Below are 16,908 nucleotides of genomic sequence, written 5' to 3'. Positions count from 1 at the left end.
TTTTATAGCCGCAGAAGGTATTAAAAAATGGCATTGGGTGGAATGGTATGTTTCTTTAGTGTTAATTTATTTAGGTGATTAATGGTTTTGAGGATGTTAACCATAACATTGGGTGTTGGGATTCTGGTAGGCATGGCATAACATTGGGTGTTTATTTAGTGTTGTACTTCTTCCCAATCCTCATCAATTTTCTTTCCACCTTTGGGGATGGCTCGAGATTTCAGTGTTGGATGGGATTGGATCCACATCAATAACAGTGAGGTGAGAATGGTCTATGCAAACACATGACATTCTTCGGGTAGACCGTTAGTCAAAGTCAATGGTTAGATAGAAATGGGTTGGGAGGCGTGTGTGAATTTGCAAGTGTTAGAACATGAATAAAAACGCGTGAAGGGTGAAGTTGGAGGATTGTAGCCATAGACAATACATATTAGGTTGGATGGGTTGATTGATACTAAAAAAGAAGTGATAACAGAAAGAGAGGAAGATGAGAAGAAGCGTGTTTCCCTCTCTGTTGCTCCTCCTTCTACTTCACCCCTCTGAAGGTGAAGACATAGCCATTTACTGGGGTCAAAATCCCAATGAGGGAAACCTTACAGAAACATGTTCAACAGGAAAATACTCCTTCGTCAACATAGCCTTCCTTTCCACCTTTGGGAATGGCCAAACCCCAAAACTGAACCTGGATGGTCATTGTGACCCATCTTCTACAGGGTGTACTGAGATGGGAAGAGAAATTAGAAATTGTCAAAAGCAAGGGATCAAGGTGATGCTTTCTATTGGAGGAGGAAGTGGTGAATACTCTATAACTTCCCTTGAGGATGCCAAGAATGTTTCGGATTACTTGTGGAACAATTTCCTGGGTGGATCATCCTCATCACGCCCATTTGGGGATGTAGTCTTAGATGGCATTGACTTTGACATACAGGCAGGTGAATCATCGTTTCTGGGAAACCTTTCCCTTCAACTCGTTTCATATTCACAGACACGCAAAGTGTACCTGTCAGCAGCTCCTCAGTGTCCATTTCCTGATGCTATGCTTGATTCGGCCCTTGCTACTGGCCTTTTTGACTACGTCTGGATACAATTCTACAACAATCCTCCATGCCAATATACCCAAAACAATTTCGACAACTTCCTTAAAGCATGGAACCGTTGGTCCTCGTCATTGAATGCAGGGAAAATATTTCTGGGGCTACCAGCAGATCAAGCTGCAGCTACAAGCGGTTATGTTTCAGCTGATGTATTAGTTTCTACGATCTTGCCTGCAATAAACAACTCACCAAATTATGGGGGTGTCATGTTGTGGTCAAGGTACGAGGATAAAATGAGTGGATACAGCTCCTACGTTCAAAATTTGCTCACAAATCAGACTCTATGCACACCTCAAAGCCTTCCTTCCTGCAGGAGCTCTGAAGGTCATTTCGTGGAAAGTGTTGGTAACATGTCCACCGTTGGTATTCAAGTTAATGCAGGCAGCAATGGTACGCAGTGCTGTGAGATCATATGCAGGAACAATTGTTCCTGTCAAGCATATGCCCCAATAAACCACAAAAACAATACTGGGTGTCAGATATGGCTCAAAGGAACAGAATTTGTTAGAGCCTCTGTAGACACAGCACTGCCCATCTATGTTTCTGTTGCACTGCTCCCGGATGACAAAAGTACGTTCAGATAAGTTGGTTATCACTCTTGATTCTTTGGAAGTTTTTCATTAGTTACCTTGCTTTGGATATGAAGTAAGAATACATGAGTAATAAACCCTGTAATTAGCATCTAAAAAAGTTCAGCCACCTTTTCAGAGTAGTAAATTATCTATCTATGAGTTGCAGTAAACCGGTGGTACATATGGCTCATCGTTGGGGTGGCAACAGCATTTGCAATGCCTGCAATTTTCTATTTATGGCGTGTCTTGTGGAGAAATTACAAAGCTAAAGGTAACTGACATAATTTAGATATGGTTTAGTGAGTTTAAGTCTTTTTATAACTTACTTGTTCATGTCTCACCACCAGTGGAGAGAAAGAAGATGCAGGAGAAGTTATTACATGACATTGGAGGTAATTCCAGAAAAAGTAAGAACAAGGGAAAGACAAGCAATGGGGTTGAAGTATTTACCTTTGAAACCGTTGTTGCTGCAACAGAGAATTTCTCAGCAGCTAATAAGCTAGGAGAGGGTGGATTCGGTCCTGTTTATAAGGTAATTTGAAACCATATATCTGTATGAGAAGCAATTAATTTTCTTGCTTAAATTTGAAACTATCTGAATCAGAACTGATACAATGACACCTTCAGGGAACACTGAGTGATCAGCAAGAAGTAGCAATCAAGCGACTTTCTAAGAGTTCAGGACAGGGGGTAATGGAATTTAAGAATGAAGCCAAACTTATGGCCAAACTCCAACACACTCATCTTGTAAAACTTCTAGGGTTCTGCATCCAAAGAGATGAAAGAATATTGGTTTATGAATACATGTCTAACAAAAGCTTAGACTTCTACCTATTTGGTAAGCTTCTTTTTGTCTTAACAAAGGTATTGCCAAGACTGTGCCAAATGTTAGCATGCAGTAGCATTTTAACAATCATGCTTACTTTAAAACAGATTCAGCTAGAAAGAACTTGCTAGACTGGGAAAAACGGTTGAACATCATTGGAGGCATTGCTCAAGGACTTCTTTATCTACACAAGTACTCGAGGCTAAAGGTGATACATCGAGACCTGAAAGCAGGTAATATACTGCTTGATCACGAGATGAATCCTAAGATATCTGACTTTGGCCTGGCTCGAATATTTGGTGTAAGGGCATCAGAAGAAAACACAAACAGAGTTGTTGGTACATAGTAAGTTTATAATTGGGTCGTGCATTTTCAAAGTTCTTCTCTTTCATTCATCCTTACACAAGCATTCGATCTTTTCAGTGGATACATGGCTCCAGAGTATGCAATAAATGGTGTTGTGTCCATCAAAATAGATGTATTCAGCTTTGGTGTGCTGCTACTAGAAATACTTAGTGGCAAGAAAAATAATAGTCGTTCTGATTCAGATCGTCCGCTCAACCTCATAGGATATGTAAGTTTCTCATTCTCAACTCAGATGACTAGTTCATCAAATTTATGATTATCAAAGGCTAAAAGTTATATTTGGATGTTGGGATACTTGTAGGTGTGGCAGCTCTGGAATGAAGGCAGAACTCTGGAGTTGATAGACCCAGATTCGCATGAACTATGTCCTCAGAATGCAGTTTTGAGATGTGTTCATATCGGCCTGCTGTGTGTACAAGATCAAGCAACAGATAGACCAACCATGGCAGACATTGTTTCATTTCTATCAAATGATACAGTGGAACTTCCCCAACCAAAGCAGCCAGCATTCTTCATCAATGTGGTAGTGGAAGACTCAGAGCTTCCTTACAGCAGACAAGAACTTCATTCCTCAAACGACTTAACACTTTCTAGCACACATGGAAGATAATTGTGCAATGATGTTACACCGGATTCCGCTTGTTAAGATTTTGGAGAAAAAAAAATGACCATTATTTCCTTATTGATATTCCTGCATCACTTCAGCTCCAGAAGTTCTTGGTATCATTGTTTATGCCAGCAAAGCATGACCTCTTATCCTTTTAGATAATATATCCATGGGTTTATCTAATAATAAAATGTCAACAGGAGAGATATGGACATCCCAGTTACAAAGGAACGCAAGAATTAATGAAGACCAAAAAGAAAAGAATCTTTTATTTTATTGCATACATAGAAGATAATACCTCTGCTTACAAAGGTCTCGAACATGACTCAATATGCAATTAACAAACTTTCCAACGAGTTCATAGCAAAACAACATATTTTGCTCGACGAGTAGCCCTTCAACCTGTTACACATGGCGTACACAACATATTACAATATACATCAACATGCATAAAATTGAAACTAATTAATGCAAGTTGTAGCTCAGTAGGTTAAATGAGAGTGACTGTAATGAAGCGTAAAGGGGAAATTACCCTTCAATATGCATTGTAATCAAGGGCATATAGCTAAAACGTCGACGATATCTTTTTTGAGAAATTTCTGCATCGCTATCATTTTCTTCCCTATCGTCTCTAAAATGTATTTTGGTGACGAAAACGTTTTTGAAATCGATAACGAGAAACAGAGGAAATTGGGGTACAGCCACTGGTTTTGAGAGAGGAAAATACAAAATTCGCAGAAAAAAAGGGTGTTGGTGTTTATGTTAATTTTGCCAATGGTTTTATGTCACATATAACACTGTTAAAAGATAAACATTTTTTTCTGCCAATATAATTTTTGCTACTGATACTAATAAAAATATATTGCAAAATAAAAAATAAATCGAAATCAATATATATATATATATATATATATATTAAATTTACATTGTTTTTTTCTATTGGATTATTGTATTCTTTTAAGTTTATTATTAAATGACAATTTTTCCACTCAACTGCCAATTGTCACAATTTTATTGCTTTGTCATAAAAAAATGGTTGACGAATAAACACTGGTCAGCTTTTGACTGCTGCAAAATTTGCTATTTGTATGTTTATTTTTCAGACAGGGCAAATTTAATAATAAGTTAAAAAAATACAATAATCCAATAATAAAAAGACACAAATATAATTTAATATATATAATTCAAAAAAGTAGATGAAATTCACCGCTAAAATATTTATCTTTATTTTTTTGGATTGTGGGGAATAAGAGTGTTATAGTGTCATAAACATGTTCTCTTAACACCAAAACCAACAGCAACATCAACACCATTTTCTCGCTGCGAATTCGTATAGTTTTGTTGAATCATGACAATATTTTAATTTTTTTTATGGATTGTTTTGATAAATGAAAAAAAGCTATAGTCATTGATATATGGAGCAAGAAGGTTTCTTTTATCTTGCGAAACTACTTCGAGCGTTGTTCATCCTAAAATTTTGGAATACTCTTGAACTTTACGTAAGTAAAGAGATAATAGATGAGATAACTCTTATAGTAAAATTAATTTTTAAAAAATAGGACAACATGAAAGATGATACTTTATCTAATATTAGTTTTTTTTATGTACTTACATGTGTTTAGGGATGTTCTTGATATTTTTTGTTGTATTCAGAGCACTCTCATCTATGGTTCTCAATTTTTAAAAGATTGAGAGTAAAATTAATTTTAAAAAAATTGTACAACATTAAACTCTTAAAAAAAAATCTAGAGGATGAAATTGATTTTTGACCCTTAATATAGAGACCAAAAGAATTATTAAGCCTATATAAATTTATCGGATATTAAAAAATAACATTTTATCTAATGGCAGTTTGTTAGATACTCACATGTGTTTACCCATGTTCTTGATGTTCTTATTGTATTCAGAACACTCCATTTATCTTTACTATATTATTGATGTTCTTGTTATATTCAAAGCACTTAAGAAAAAAAAGATGAGTAAAGACACAACACTGTGGGTGAGAAACACGGAAAAGGAAAAAATATTTTGTATATTATGTGTGAATTTAGCATAACTACATTATATAAGTACATGGTGTGAGAAAAGAAAAGAATATTGGGCTGAGTTAAAACTTAAAGACTTGAAAAAATAAATATTAAAATAACAAATTATTTTAAGAATATATTTATTAGTTTAAGAAATTGAGTAACGTAAAACGTACTTTGTCCTGCCAAACTATTGCATCTATGAGTTTTGAAAGATTGTTTTACGGTTGTAGGAGATATCAACTTTTTAGAACATATTAGTCTTCCAAAAAAATTATTTCTAATACTACACGATATCATATTTAATTAATTTATTATTTATTTAACTAATTTATAAGTTTATAATTGACTATATTTTAAATATTTAATATATGAACTCATTTCACTAATGAACTGGTTTTTTTTTTATAGAAGTTACTTAAAGTAGCATTTGAATTTTCAACTACCGAAATGTTTATTTTTTTCATCTTTATCTGCAGCCCTTTAATAATTTTTTTTTATTTTGTTGCCTTATTTAATGTTTTACACTGTATTATTTATTGTAAAGTTTTAATGAAATATTTGAACGTTAAACAAAAACTATAAGAGTTACATAAACAATATAAAAGTTCAAAATCAACTCAGCAACTTAAAATTACAATTACCTAAAATATTCTTCTAATCATATAAGTATGTTTAATAAATCGTTTTATATTTCTTTAATTAACTCAATAATTATCTAATCCAATAAATTAACTTTCTGATAAAAAAAATAACAAAATTAGCTTTGTATCTTCATTATCTCATGGGTTACCTCCAACAATATAGTTGTTCTTCTGATTTCAATCTTGAGTAAATCTATACATGAATAAAAGGAACTATTCCTCCGCTCTACGGACTACAAGAGTAGTCTCATCGGTTAGCTCCTTACTTATGTAAGGTTGAAGAATATTTCCAAAGTTTATGAAAGTTATCTCGTTAATATATATATATATATATATATATATATATATAATTTTAAACTACAAACTTATCATTAAACTTTAAATTTTGGGATTTTTCCTTCTACTTTGCAATTTCTCATGCTAAAAGTTTTACTCTACAAAATTTACTGCTGAGTTTTTAGTTTCTTCAATTTGATTATATCAATTTTAAAATTATGCACATTTTACCAATTTATTAACAAAGTGATATTGTGACCAATAATAATCGATTAGGTTGAATACATAATCTATTGTGTGTTGTTTTTTGAAGTATAATCAATTATTTGATGTGTGTAAATATGAGCATAATCTAGAAATTTTGACTAATCGATTAGATTGTGTTTTTAAGAAATAGGGTAATCGATTATGTTCAAAGTTTTTTTCAGATTTTTTCAATTTATGTTTTGGGTGATTTTTTAATAAAATGTGTCTGTTCTCTTCTTCAAACGTTCTCTTCTTTTATTTACTCTATTTCTCTATACCTCTAAATGTTGTCCCCTCTCTCTAGTTATTATTGACTATATTTTAAATATTTAATATATGAACTTATTTCACTAATTAACTGGTATCTTTTTTTTTTCAGAAGTTACTTAAGTAGCATTTTAATTTTCAACTACCTGAAATGTTTATTTTTTTCATCTTTATCTGCATCACTTTAATAGTTTTTTTTATTTTGCTGCCTTATTTAGTGTTTTACATTATATTATTTATCGTAAAGTTTTAATGAAATATTTGAACGTTAAACAAAAACTATAAGAGTTGTATAAACAATATAAAAGTTCAAAATCAACTAAAGAAACTTAAAATTACAATGAACTAAAATATACTTTAATATAAAATAAGGAATCATATAAGTATGTTTAATAAATCGTTTTGTATTTCTTTAATTAACTTGGTAATTATTTAATCCAATAAATTAACTTTCTAATAAAAAAAATAACAAAATTAGCTTTTTATCTTCACTATCTCTTTGGGCAAGTTTTGCGGAAACTACAAACATGATTGAATATCTGAGTGGCCAACAACTGCATCAACAATGTAGTTGTTCTTCTGATTTCAATCTTAAGAAGATCGATACACGAATAGAAGGAACTATTCCTCCACTCTACGGATTATAAGAGTGATTCCATCGGTTACCTTTTTATTTATGTTATGTAAGGTTTAAGAGTATTCCGAAATTTTGGGGTGAACAACGTTTCACGTAATTTTGGCAGATTAGGAAACCTTGGTCCTGTATATATCAATTATTGTATAGCTTCTTTGCATTCATCAGGACAATCCCTACAATATAAGATTAAAATATTATCATATGACATTTTATTCTCTTGAATGCATTAGCCGAAATTATTCATGACAATATTTTAATCTTCTTCTATAGGGATTGTCCTGATAAATTCAAAGAAGCTGTACAACAATTGATATATGTAGCATCAAGATTTCCTGATCTGCATGAACTACGCGAGCTCAGAACATTATTCACCGCAAAATTTGATAATACTCTTAAACATTACATAAGTAAAAAGGTAAAAAGTAAATCCTAAACCCTAAATCCTAAATCCTAAGGGTAACGGATGGAACGAGTCTTATAGTCCATAAACTATTTTCGTGTAGAACTCTTTTTTTTCCACAACTTACTTGCATAATTGCTTGTCTATAGTTTGTTGACAAATTGAGGCAAGTTCCTCGTTTGCAAGAAATGAAGATCTAGCCGTTGAGTGATTTTGTGCAAGAGTTCTGCATGAGATGTTGTACCATTTTTATACATAAAAATTCAATTGCCACAATTTAATCTGGAAAACCAAAATAACATATTATGAACACGTAAATGATTAATTATCCTTTTTAGTCTTTATATTAAGATCAAATATATTTTTTAATTTTTTTAAAACAATTTAATTTGATCCTTACGTTAGATTTCTCTCATTAAAACATGATTATTTTAACAATTTTTTTTTACTTCACATTGAACAAATTATGTGTTGTTAACACATTGAATGGTTTTAAAAAGAGTTGGTACCATCATATTGAATTATTTTTAAAAAATTAAAAATAAAAATAATTTTAAAAAAAATAGGATAACAACTTTTTAAAATTTGTAAATTTAGAGGATGAAATTGATTTTTGACCCTTAATATAAAGATTAAAAAGAATAATTAAGTTATATAAAAATCTTTTTTAGTCTTTATATTAAGGATGAAATGAGATTTTTAATTTTTTTTAAACAATTTAATTTGTTTTTTTATCTTAGATTCTCTTGTTAAAACATATTTACCTTAACAATTTTTTACTGCACATTGAATAAATTATGTGTTACTAACGCATTGAATGATTTTTTTAAAAATTGGAACCATCATATTAAATTATTTTAAAAAAATTGAGAGTAAAATTAATTTCAAAAAAATGGGACAACAACTTTTTAAAAATTTTAGAATTTAGAAAATGAAATTGATTTTTGATCCTTAATATAGAGACAAAGGAAGATTAAGCCTATATAAATTTGTAGGATATCAAAAGATGACATTTTATCTAATAGCAGTTTCTCGAGTACTTACATGTATTTATGGATGTTCTTGATATTCTTCTTGTATTCAAAGGACTCTCTTCGTCACTGATTCTCAATTTTAAAAAAATTGAGAGTAAAATTAATTTTAAAACAATGGGACAATATTAAATTTAAAAAAAAAAATAGAATCTAGAGGATGAAATTGAATTTTGACCCTTCATATGGAGACTAAAAAGATGATCAAAATATAGCATTTTATCTAATAACAATTTGTTAGGTACTCACATGTGCTTATTCATGTTCTTGATGTTCTTGTTGTATTTAAAGAACTCCATTTGATGTTCTTGATGTTCTTGTTGTATTCAAAGCACTCACTTCGTCTTTACCAATGTTCTTGATGTTCTTGTTGTATTCAAAAGCACTCTCTTCGTCTTTACCGATGTTCTTGTTGTATTCAAAGCACTCCCTTCGTCTTTATCGATGTTCTTGTTGTATACAAAGCACTCAAGAAAAAAGATGGGTCAGAGGCACATCGCTGTGAGTGAGAGACACGTGAAAAAGAAAAATATATTTTGTATACTATGTGTAAATTTGGCAAAACTGCATTATATAAGTACATGGTGTGAGAAAAGAAAAAGATATTGGGCTGAACTAAAACTTAACCAAAAATACTCAAGCCCAAACAAACCCAAAACATCAAAATTGTAAATTTTTCAATATATTAAATATTATTTAAAAATTTATTATTTTTGTTTTTTTTTTTTATATAGATGATGATCTCGACATTATGTTAAATATCAAACAAAAATCTTATTTAATTGTGACATTCCCATATTAAAATCGTCATCTGGATAAGCACTTTATCTTTCGTTATTGTTAAAAAAGACTTGAAAAAATAAATATTAAAATAACAAATTATTTTAAGAATATATTTATTTGTTTAAGAATTTGTGTTACGTAAAACGTACTTTGTCCTGCCAAACTATTGCATCTATGAGTTTTGAAGGATTGTTTTACGTTTGTAGGAGATATCAACTTTTTAGAAGATATTAGTCTTCCAAAAAAATTATTTCTAATACTACATGATATCATATTTAATTAATTTATTATTTATTTAACTAATTTATAAGTTTATAATTGACTATATTTTAAATATTTAATATATGAACTCATTTCACTAATTAACTGGTATTTTTTTTCAGAAGTTACTTAAAGTAGCATTTGAATTTTCAACTACCGAAGTGTTTATTTTTTTCATCTTTATCTGCAGCCCTTTAATAACTTTTTTATTGTGTTGCATTATTTAATGTTTTACACTATATTATTTATTGTGAAGTTTAAATGAAATATTTGAACGTTAAACAAAAACTCTAAGAGTTATATAAACAATATAAAAGTTCAAAATCAACTAAGAAACTTAAAATTACAATTACCTAAAATATTCTTCTTTATAAAATAAGGAATCATATAATTATATTTAATAAATTATTTTATATTTATTTAATTAACTCAATGATTATCTCATCCAATAAATTAACTTTCTGATAGAAAAAAATAACAAAATTAGCTTTTTATCTTCACTATCTCATCTGTTACCTCCAACAATGTAGTTGTTTTTCTAATTTTAATATTGAGTAGATCTATATACGAATAGAAGGAAATATTCCTCCGCTCTACGGACTACAAGAGTGGTTTCATCCGTTAGCTCCTTACTTATGTAAGGTTCAAGAGTATTCCAAAATTTTGGAATCAACAACGTTCTGAACTCGCAGTTCCGGCAGATCAAAAAACCTTGGTGATGTATAAACACCAATGACTATATAACTTCTTTGCATTCATCAGGAAAATCCCTATAGCAGAAGATTAAATTCTTGTCATGAATAGTTTCGGCTAATGCGTTCAAGAGAAAAAATGTCAACAAGATAGATATGAACATTTTAGTTACATCCAAACGAACGCAAGAATCAATAAAGAGCAAAAAGAAAAGAGTATTCTTTACTTTTTGGTCTTCATCCATTCTTCCATTCCTTTTGACGTAACTGGGATGTCCATATCTCAGTCACGGTTGATATTTTATTCTCTTCAATGCATTAGTCGAAATAATTCATGACAATATTTTAATCTTCTTCTGTAGGAATGGTTATGATGAATGCAAAGAAACTATACAGTCATTGATATATGCAGCAGCAAGACTTTTAGATCTGTCTAAACTACGAGCTCAAAACGTTGTTGACTCCAAAATTTGAGAATACTCTTGAAACTTACATAAGTAAAGAGGTAACCGATGAAACCATTCTTATAGTATGTAAACTATTTTCGTGTAGAACTTTTTTTTCCACAACTTACTTGAATAATTGCTTACCTTTAGTTTGTTGAGAAATTGGGGGAAGTTTCTCCTTAGATCCAGCTGCTGCGTGATTTAGCGTAAGAGTTCTGCATAGAATGGGATAGCAGAGGCTTCTGTTTAATCTGCAGGATAGAAAAGTATATATATTTAATGAAAGAGTAACATTATAATTGATTTTCTATGTGTAAATACAACAAAAAAAAATCGATTTTGCATTCTTTATCTTTTTAGTAGAATCAGTTTTGCATTCTTTAAAAATTATTATGGCTATATATTTTAATTCTGTTAATTAATTTTTTCATTTTATAAAATATATACAGTTTTAATTTACCAATTAAGCTCGTGGAATGTGGAATATTGCAATGAGATGTTGTACCATTTTTATACATAAAAATTCAATTGCCATAATTTAATATCGAAAACCAAAATCACATATTATGAATACGTAAATGATTAATTATCCTTTTCGGTCTTTATATTAAGATCAAAGATTTTTATTTTTTTTAAATAATTTAATTTGTTCTTTACGTTAGATTTCTCTTGTTAAAACACATTTACAAATTTTTTTACTTCACATTGAATAAATTATGTGTTGTTAACACATGAATGATTTAAAAAAAAAGTTAGGATCATCATAGTAAATTATTATTATTTTTAAAATTGAAAGTAAAATTAATTTTAAGAAATAGGATAACAACGTTTTAAAATTTGAAAAATTTAGAGGATGAAATTGATTTTTGACCCTTAATATAAAAAATAAAAGGATGATTAAGCCTATATAAAAATATTTTTTAGTCTTTATATTAAGGATCAAATGAGATTTTTAATTTTTTTTAGAACTTTTTAATTTGTTCTTTGTCTTAGATTTCTCTTGTTAAAACATATTTATCTTAAAAATAATTTACTGCACATTGAATAAACTATGTGATGTTGTTTACTGCACGTTGAATGATTTAAAAAAAAAAACTGGAACCATATTGAACTATTTAAAAAAATTTGAGAGTAAAATTAATTTTAAAAAAATTGGATAACAACTTTTTAAAAATTTTAAAATTTAGAGGAAGAAATTGATTTTTGACCTTTAATATAGAGACTAAAAGGATGATTAAATCTATATAAATTTGTAGGATATCAAAAGATTACATTTTATCCAATAGAGTTTGTTAGGTACTTACATGTATTTATGTATGGATGTTCTTGATATTCTTGTTATATTCAAAGTACTCTCTTCGTCCCGATTCTCAATTTTAAAGAAATTGAGAGTAAAATTAATTTTAAAACAATAGGACAACATTAAATTTTTAAAAAATTTAAAAATCTAGAGTATGAAATTGATTTTTGACCCTTAATATAGAGACAAAAAGAATGATCAAGCCTATATAAATTTATCAAATATCAAAATATAGCATTTTATCTAAAGGCAGTCTGTTAGGTACTCACATGTGTTTACCCATGTTCTTGATGTTCTTGTTGTATTCAAAGCACTTCATTCATCCTTATCGATGTTCTTGATGTTCTTGTTGTATTTAAAACACTCTATTCATCTTTATTGATGTTCTTGATGTTCTTGTTGTATTCAAAGCACTCCCTTCGTCTTTATCGATGTTCTTGATGTTCTTGTTGTATTCGAAGCACTTCATTCGTCCGTAGTGATATTCTTGTTGTATTCAAAGCACTCCATTCGTCCCTGATTCTCTAGATCTTCTAAGTTTTCACAAATAAGTATGATGTATTGAGGAGAGATAGATATTACCACAAGTTTGTTAGATACTCAGATGTGCTTACCCGTGTTCTTGTTGTATTCGAAGCACTCCATTAGTCCCTACGATGTTCTTGATGTTCTTGTTGTATTCAAAACACTCCTTTCGTACCCATGTTCTTGATGTTCTTGTTGTATTCAAAGTATTCCCTTCATTCCTGATTCGCTGATCTTCTAAATTTTCACAAATAAATATGATGTATTAATGAAATAGAAATTATCACAAGTCACTTATTTATACTATTTTGTTAAAGACTTGTTGATGGATCCTTTTTAAGGTCCAATACATTTATTAATCTATGATCTATTTAAACGCTAGTTAAGATAATTATTTTTTGAATTCTTCGGTTTCAAATATTTTAAAAGATTTAATACAATTATAAAAATTTAAAAAACAAACTTTTTAAAATGATTCAACATACTTCCAATCTTTCTTATTTTATTTTTTGTGAAATGTTTCGAAAAAATCTTTGTAGGGATAAAATAGAAAGTAATGATTTGGCAAATTCTTCCTGCACCATATCAATTTTAATCTCCACCATATCAATTTTTTAAATTTCCAAAACTACCTCCTGCACCATATCAACTTTTTAAATTTCCAAAATTACCCTCCTACACCATATCAATTTTAACCTCCAATATATCAATTTTTTAAATTTCCAAAACTACCCTTATTTCAAAATAATAATTATAATTGAGAAATAAAAAAATACATGCTGGAAAAAAAAATTCTGAACACAAAATTAAAAATACATTCTGGATAAAAAAAATTTAGAATTCAAAAATATGTTTTGAAAATTGAAATCCAAAATATTTCAAATAAAAGTTTCAAAAATAATTTTTCCCATTTTTGTGTAAGGTTATTTTCGTCATTTAAAATGGGTATTTTTATCATTTTCTAGAGCTGATCGGGTACATGATGAAATTGATATGATGGAGGGAGAAATTGCCTAATGATTTTGGTGTATAAGCCCATTCTCATCATTTTCGCCGAAACCAACGTTCATTTCGTCCCACCAAAAAGAGTCAGTTAGGTTCAGCCACTGTTTCTTTTATAAAAGTTTTTCTACAAATCACTGTAATTCATTTACTCTTTCCAAAATTACATTATTTTTAACAACAAAATAAAAATATTTTATTTGAAATAAATAAAGAGATAAATGAATGCCCAAACATTAATAATTTTAAACTTCTCTATTATAATACACTTTCACATTACTAAGAGCGTAATTACCTAGTTAATGTAAGATAACTTTCATTCTATTCCCTCTTAACTGCCATATAATATTATTTCAATTTTATTCTTAGATTTATATTTTATTTCATTATTTTAAAAATTTAAAAATATATTATTTCATTTTTTTAACATAATTAAACTATTTAAAAAAAATTAACAGTAGCGGCTCCCAATTATTTTTCATTTATATATTTATTTTCCTATTTTGCAAAATATTTTCTAAAAATATTTTTTATTTACTTTATCTATTTTCTGTTACATACTTATTAATTAATTGTGTTGAATTTTATATATCTATACAATTTTTTTTCTATTTTATCTTTATATCAATATTTATTTATTTTATTATTATGGACATTGTTCATTTTCTATTTTTTTCAAACTTTTTAAATTTTCAAAATTTTAAATTTTCAAAATTTTAAATTTCAAAATTTTCAAACCCTAAATTTTTTTCAAAACACTTCAAAAATTTTAAATTTTAAATTTTAAAATTTTCAAAAAATTTAAATTTTTTAAACCCTAAGGCTTTTCAAAACACTTAAAATTTCAAATTTTTAAATTTTCAAAATTCTTTAAATATTTAAATTTTCATATATTTAAATTTTCAAAATTTGAATTTTCAAATTTTGAATTTTCAAATTTTGAATTTTCAAATTTTGAATTTTCAAATTTTGAATTTTTTAAAATTTTCAAATATTTTTAAATTTAAATCTAAACCGAAAGCTTTATAAACCTATCAATTTTTTTTTTTCATTTTCTATTTTCATATTCAAAATATTAGTCGTAATTTCGTTTCTGGAATCACGAAATCAAATCAACCAGTAAGTAGTGTTTTTCAATGACTTCTACACCGTTGACTCTTGCAAATTCGTAAGTATGTACATAATTATTGTTTTGTGTTTCTTATAATAATTACCAAAATCATTCCATTAACAAGATTCTCCAATTTTTGTTTAGTCAACATCTATGGCTTGGGATTTGCAAGCTATTTTGAGATGCACCATTGCCCCAACTATGAACAACCCGAATCTCATTCTTTTTCAAGGTTTTTGTGTTGAACAAGATGACCTACTTTGTGATTTTCGAAAATTCTCAGAAACGGTGCTTAATGAATTGAAAGAGATTTACAAACTTTTCTACCCTCATCTTCATAACAACCTTCATCCCATCATTTCATGTTCCCAACCTATCCCTCATAAAAATGTCAAAGAACTCAAACTATCAAACAAAGTAGACGAATAAGCACACAAGATTTGCACGAAATTGAAAATTGATGGTACATGTATAATTTTGCTTCGTTATATTAAAAGTCAAACTTGTTATATAATATTAGCAAGAATGAGGGTGGTGAAGCATATGACCGCGAGAGATGGTGTGTCATACCCACAAAAAGGGTAGTTTTGGATTCAAATTTTGGGCGATTTTGGTGTTTCGCTCTCTTATCTCCCCAGAGTGAACTTTTCTTATTCATGTTATAAAGACCAAGGTCAAAGACTCATGGGAATGTGGGAAAACCATAAACCAATGAATGGTTACACTTTACTCCACATGAGGACGTTTGTGTTTTTAGAATTGAAGTGCTCCCATTTTGCAGAAAAAAGAGAAGACACAATTTGCCTTCATAGGTTGCAAGAGTTACACGGTCGAAAAGATAGATACTTTTAGGAGTCCGTGGTGTAAAGAAATTCAACAAAGCAACAACAATAATGACTATTTGGGCATTGTTTTTCTCATTAAAAGGGTTTTGTCTTGGGTCTCCTTTGGTGAATTGTGTCTTCCTATATATTTTGAGATTATTATTTTGTAATCACATGGTGATGAGTGTGCATTTATCCATTGGAAATAATGGAGAATATGAGAAGACCAAATTTTTGGTTCAAGGGAACTCCATTCTAAAACATTGATTCATGTTAATAATGAGAATGGAAGTAATAAAATTAACAGTAACGTTGAAAAAGAGGGTGGAAAAGGTAAATGATGTTTGCTTTGAATGTATAAGAACAAATACTATACACTAATAATTGTTTTGTATTTTATTTTCACTTTCACTAATAATGTGTGAATAATAATATTATTTATTCAATGCGGATACACAACACGTCCTCCTAGTATATATAATATTTTAAACTACAAATTTATCATTAAACTTTAAATTTTGGGACTTTTCCTTCTAATTTGCAATTTCTCATGCTAAAAGTTTTACTCTACAAAATTTACTGCTGAGCTTTTTGTTTCTTCAATTTGATTATATGAATTTTAAAATTATGCACATTTTACCAATTTATTAACAAAGTGATAACGTGACCAATAATAATATAACTTTGTCATCACATGTGAATTTGATATAAAATAATAACGGTATTTATTTAGACATAGTTGAGAAAAAACTGAGTAAATATCAAATATAAACTTACGTGAAAATTTATTAAATAATAATTTATAGATTTGCATGATTCTGTATAGTTTTTTTTGTAAATATTTAACTTTATTATAATTTTATAAATATTTAAAAGTAAAAATAGTGTTATTTAAGAAGAAAAAAAGTCTCTCTGACAACCTTCTCTAATTTTTTATACTGATAGTTAACATTTATCATATTTATGGGTTT

The 16,908-nt window shown here is 28.9% G+C and overlaps 1 protein-coding gene and 1 long non-coding RNA gene across 3 annotated transcripts; one reads left to right on the top strand and one right to left on the bottom strand.

Annotated features, from left to right (window-relative positions):
* Positions 1–487: 487 nt before the first annotated feature.
* On the top strand, positions 488–3,557 carry LOC150027658 (G-type lectin S-receptor-like serine/threonine-protein kinase CES101). 2 transcript variants are annotated; one of them, XM_090302438.1, is made up of 8 exons: positions 488–1,314; positions 1,408–1,664; positions 1,833–1,937; positions 2,014–2,198; positions 2,294–2,504; positions 2,600–2,837; positions 2,916–3,066; positions 3,160–3,557. In XM_090302438.1, exons 1-8 carry the CDS (start codon positions 488–490, stop codon positions 3,466–3,468), a joined length of 2,283 nt encoding a protein of 760 aa, XP_090158564.1. In that variant the 3' UTR covers positions 3,469–3,557. The 2 variants fall into 2 exon arrangements, with proteins under 2 accessions (XP_090158564.1, XP_090158563.1); XM_090302437.1 differs by having other exon boundaries at positions 488–1,664.
* LOC150027657 (uncharacterized) lies at positions 3,511–4,213 on the bottom strand. The gene is made up of 3 exons (XR_016521017.1): positions 3,998–4,213; positions 3,764–3,867; positions 3,511–3,644 (listed from the first exon to the last, which is right to left on the bottom strand). It is a non-coding gene; the product is annotated as an uncharacterized LOC150027657 (long non-coding RNA).
* Between the last annotated feature and the right edge of the window lie 12,695 nt (positions 4,214–16,908).

Source organism: Phaseolus vulgaris, chromosome 5 (genome assembly GCF_051622355.1).
Source record: "Phaseolus vulgaris cultivar YP4 chromosome 5, ASM5162235v1, whole genome shotgun sequence".
Taxonomy (NCBI): Eukaryota; Viridiplantae; Streptophyta; class Magnoliopsida; order Fabales; family Fabaceae; genus Phaseolus; species Phaseolus vulgaris.
This window is presented reverse-complemented; position numbering and strand designations above follow the sequence as displayed.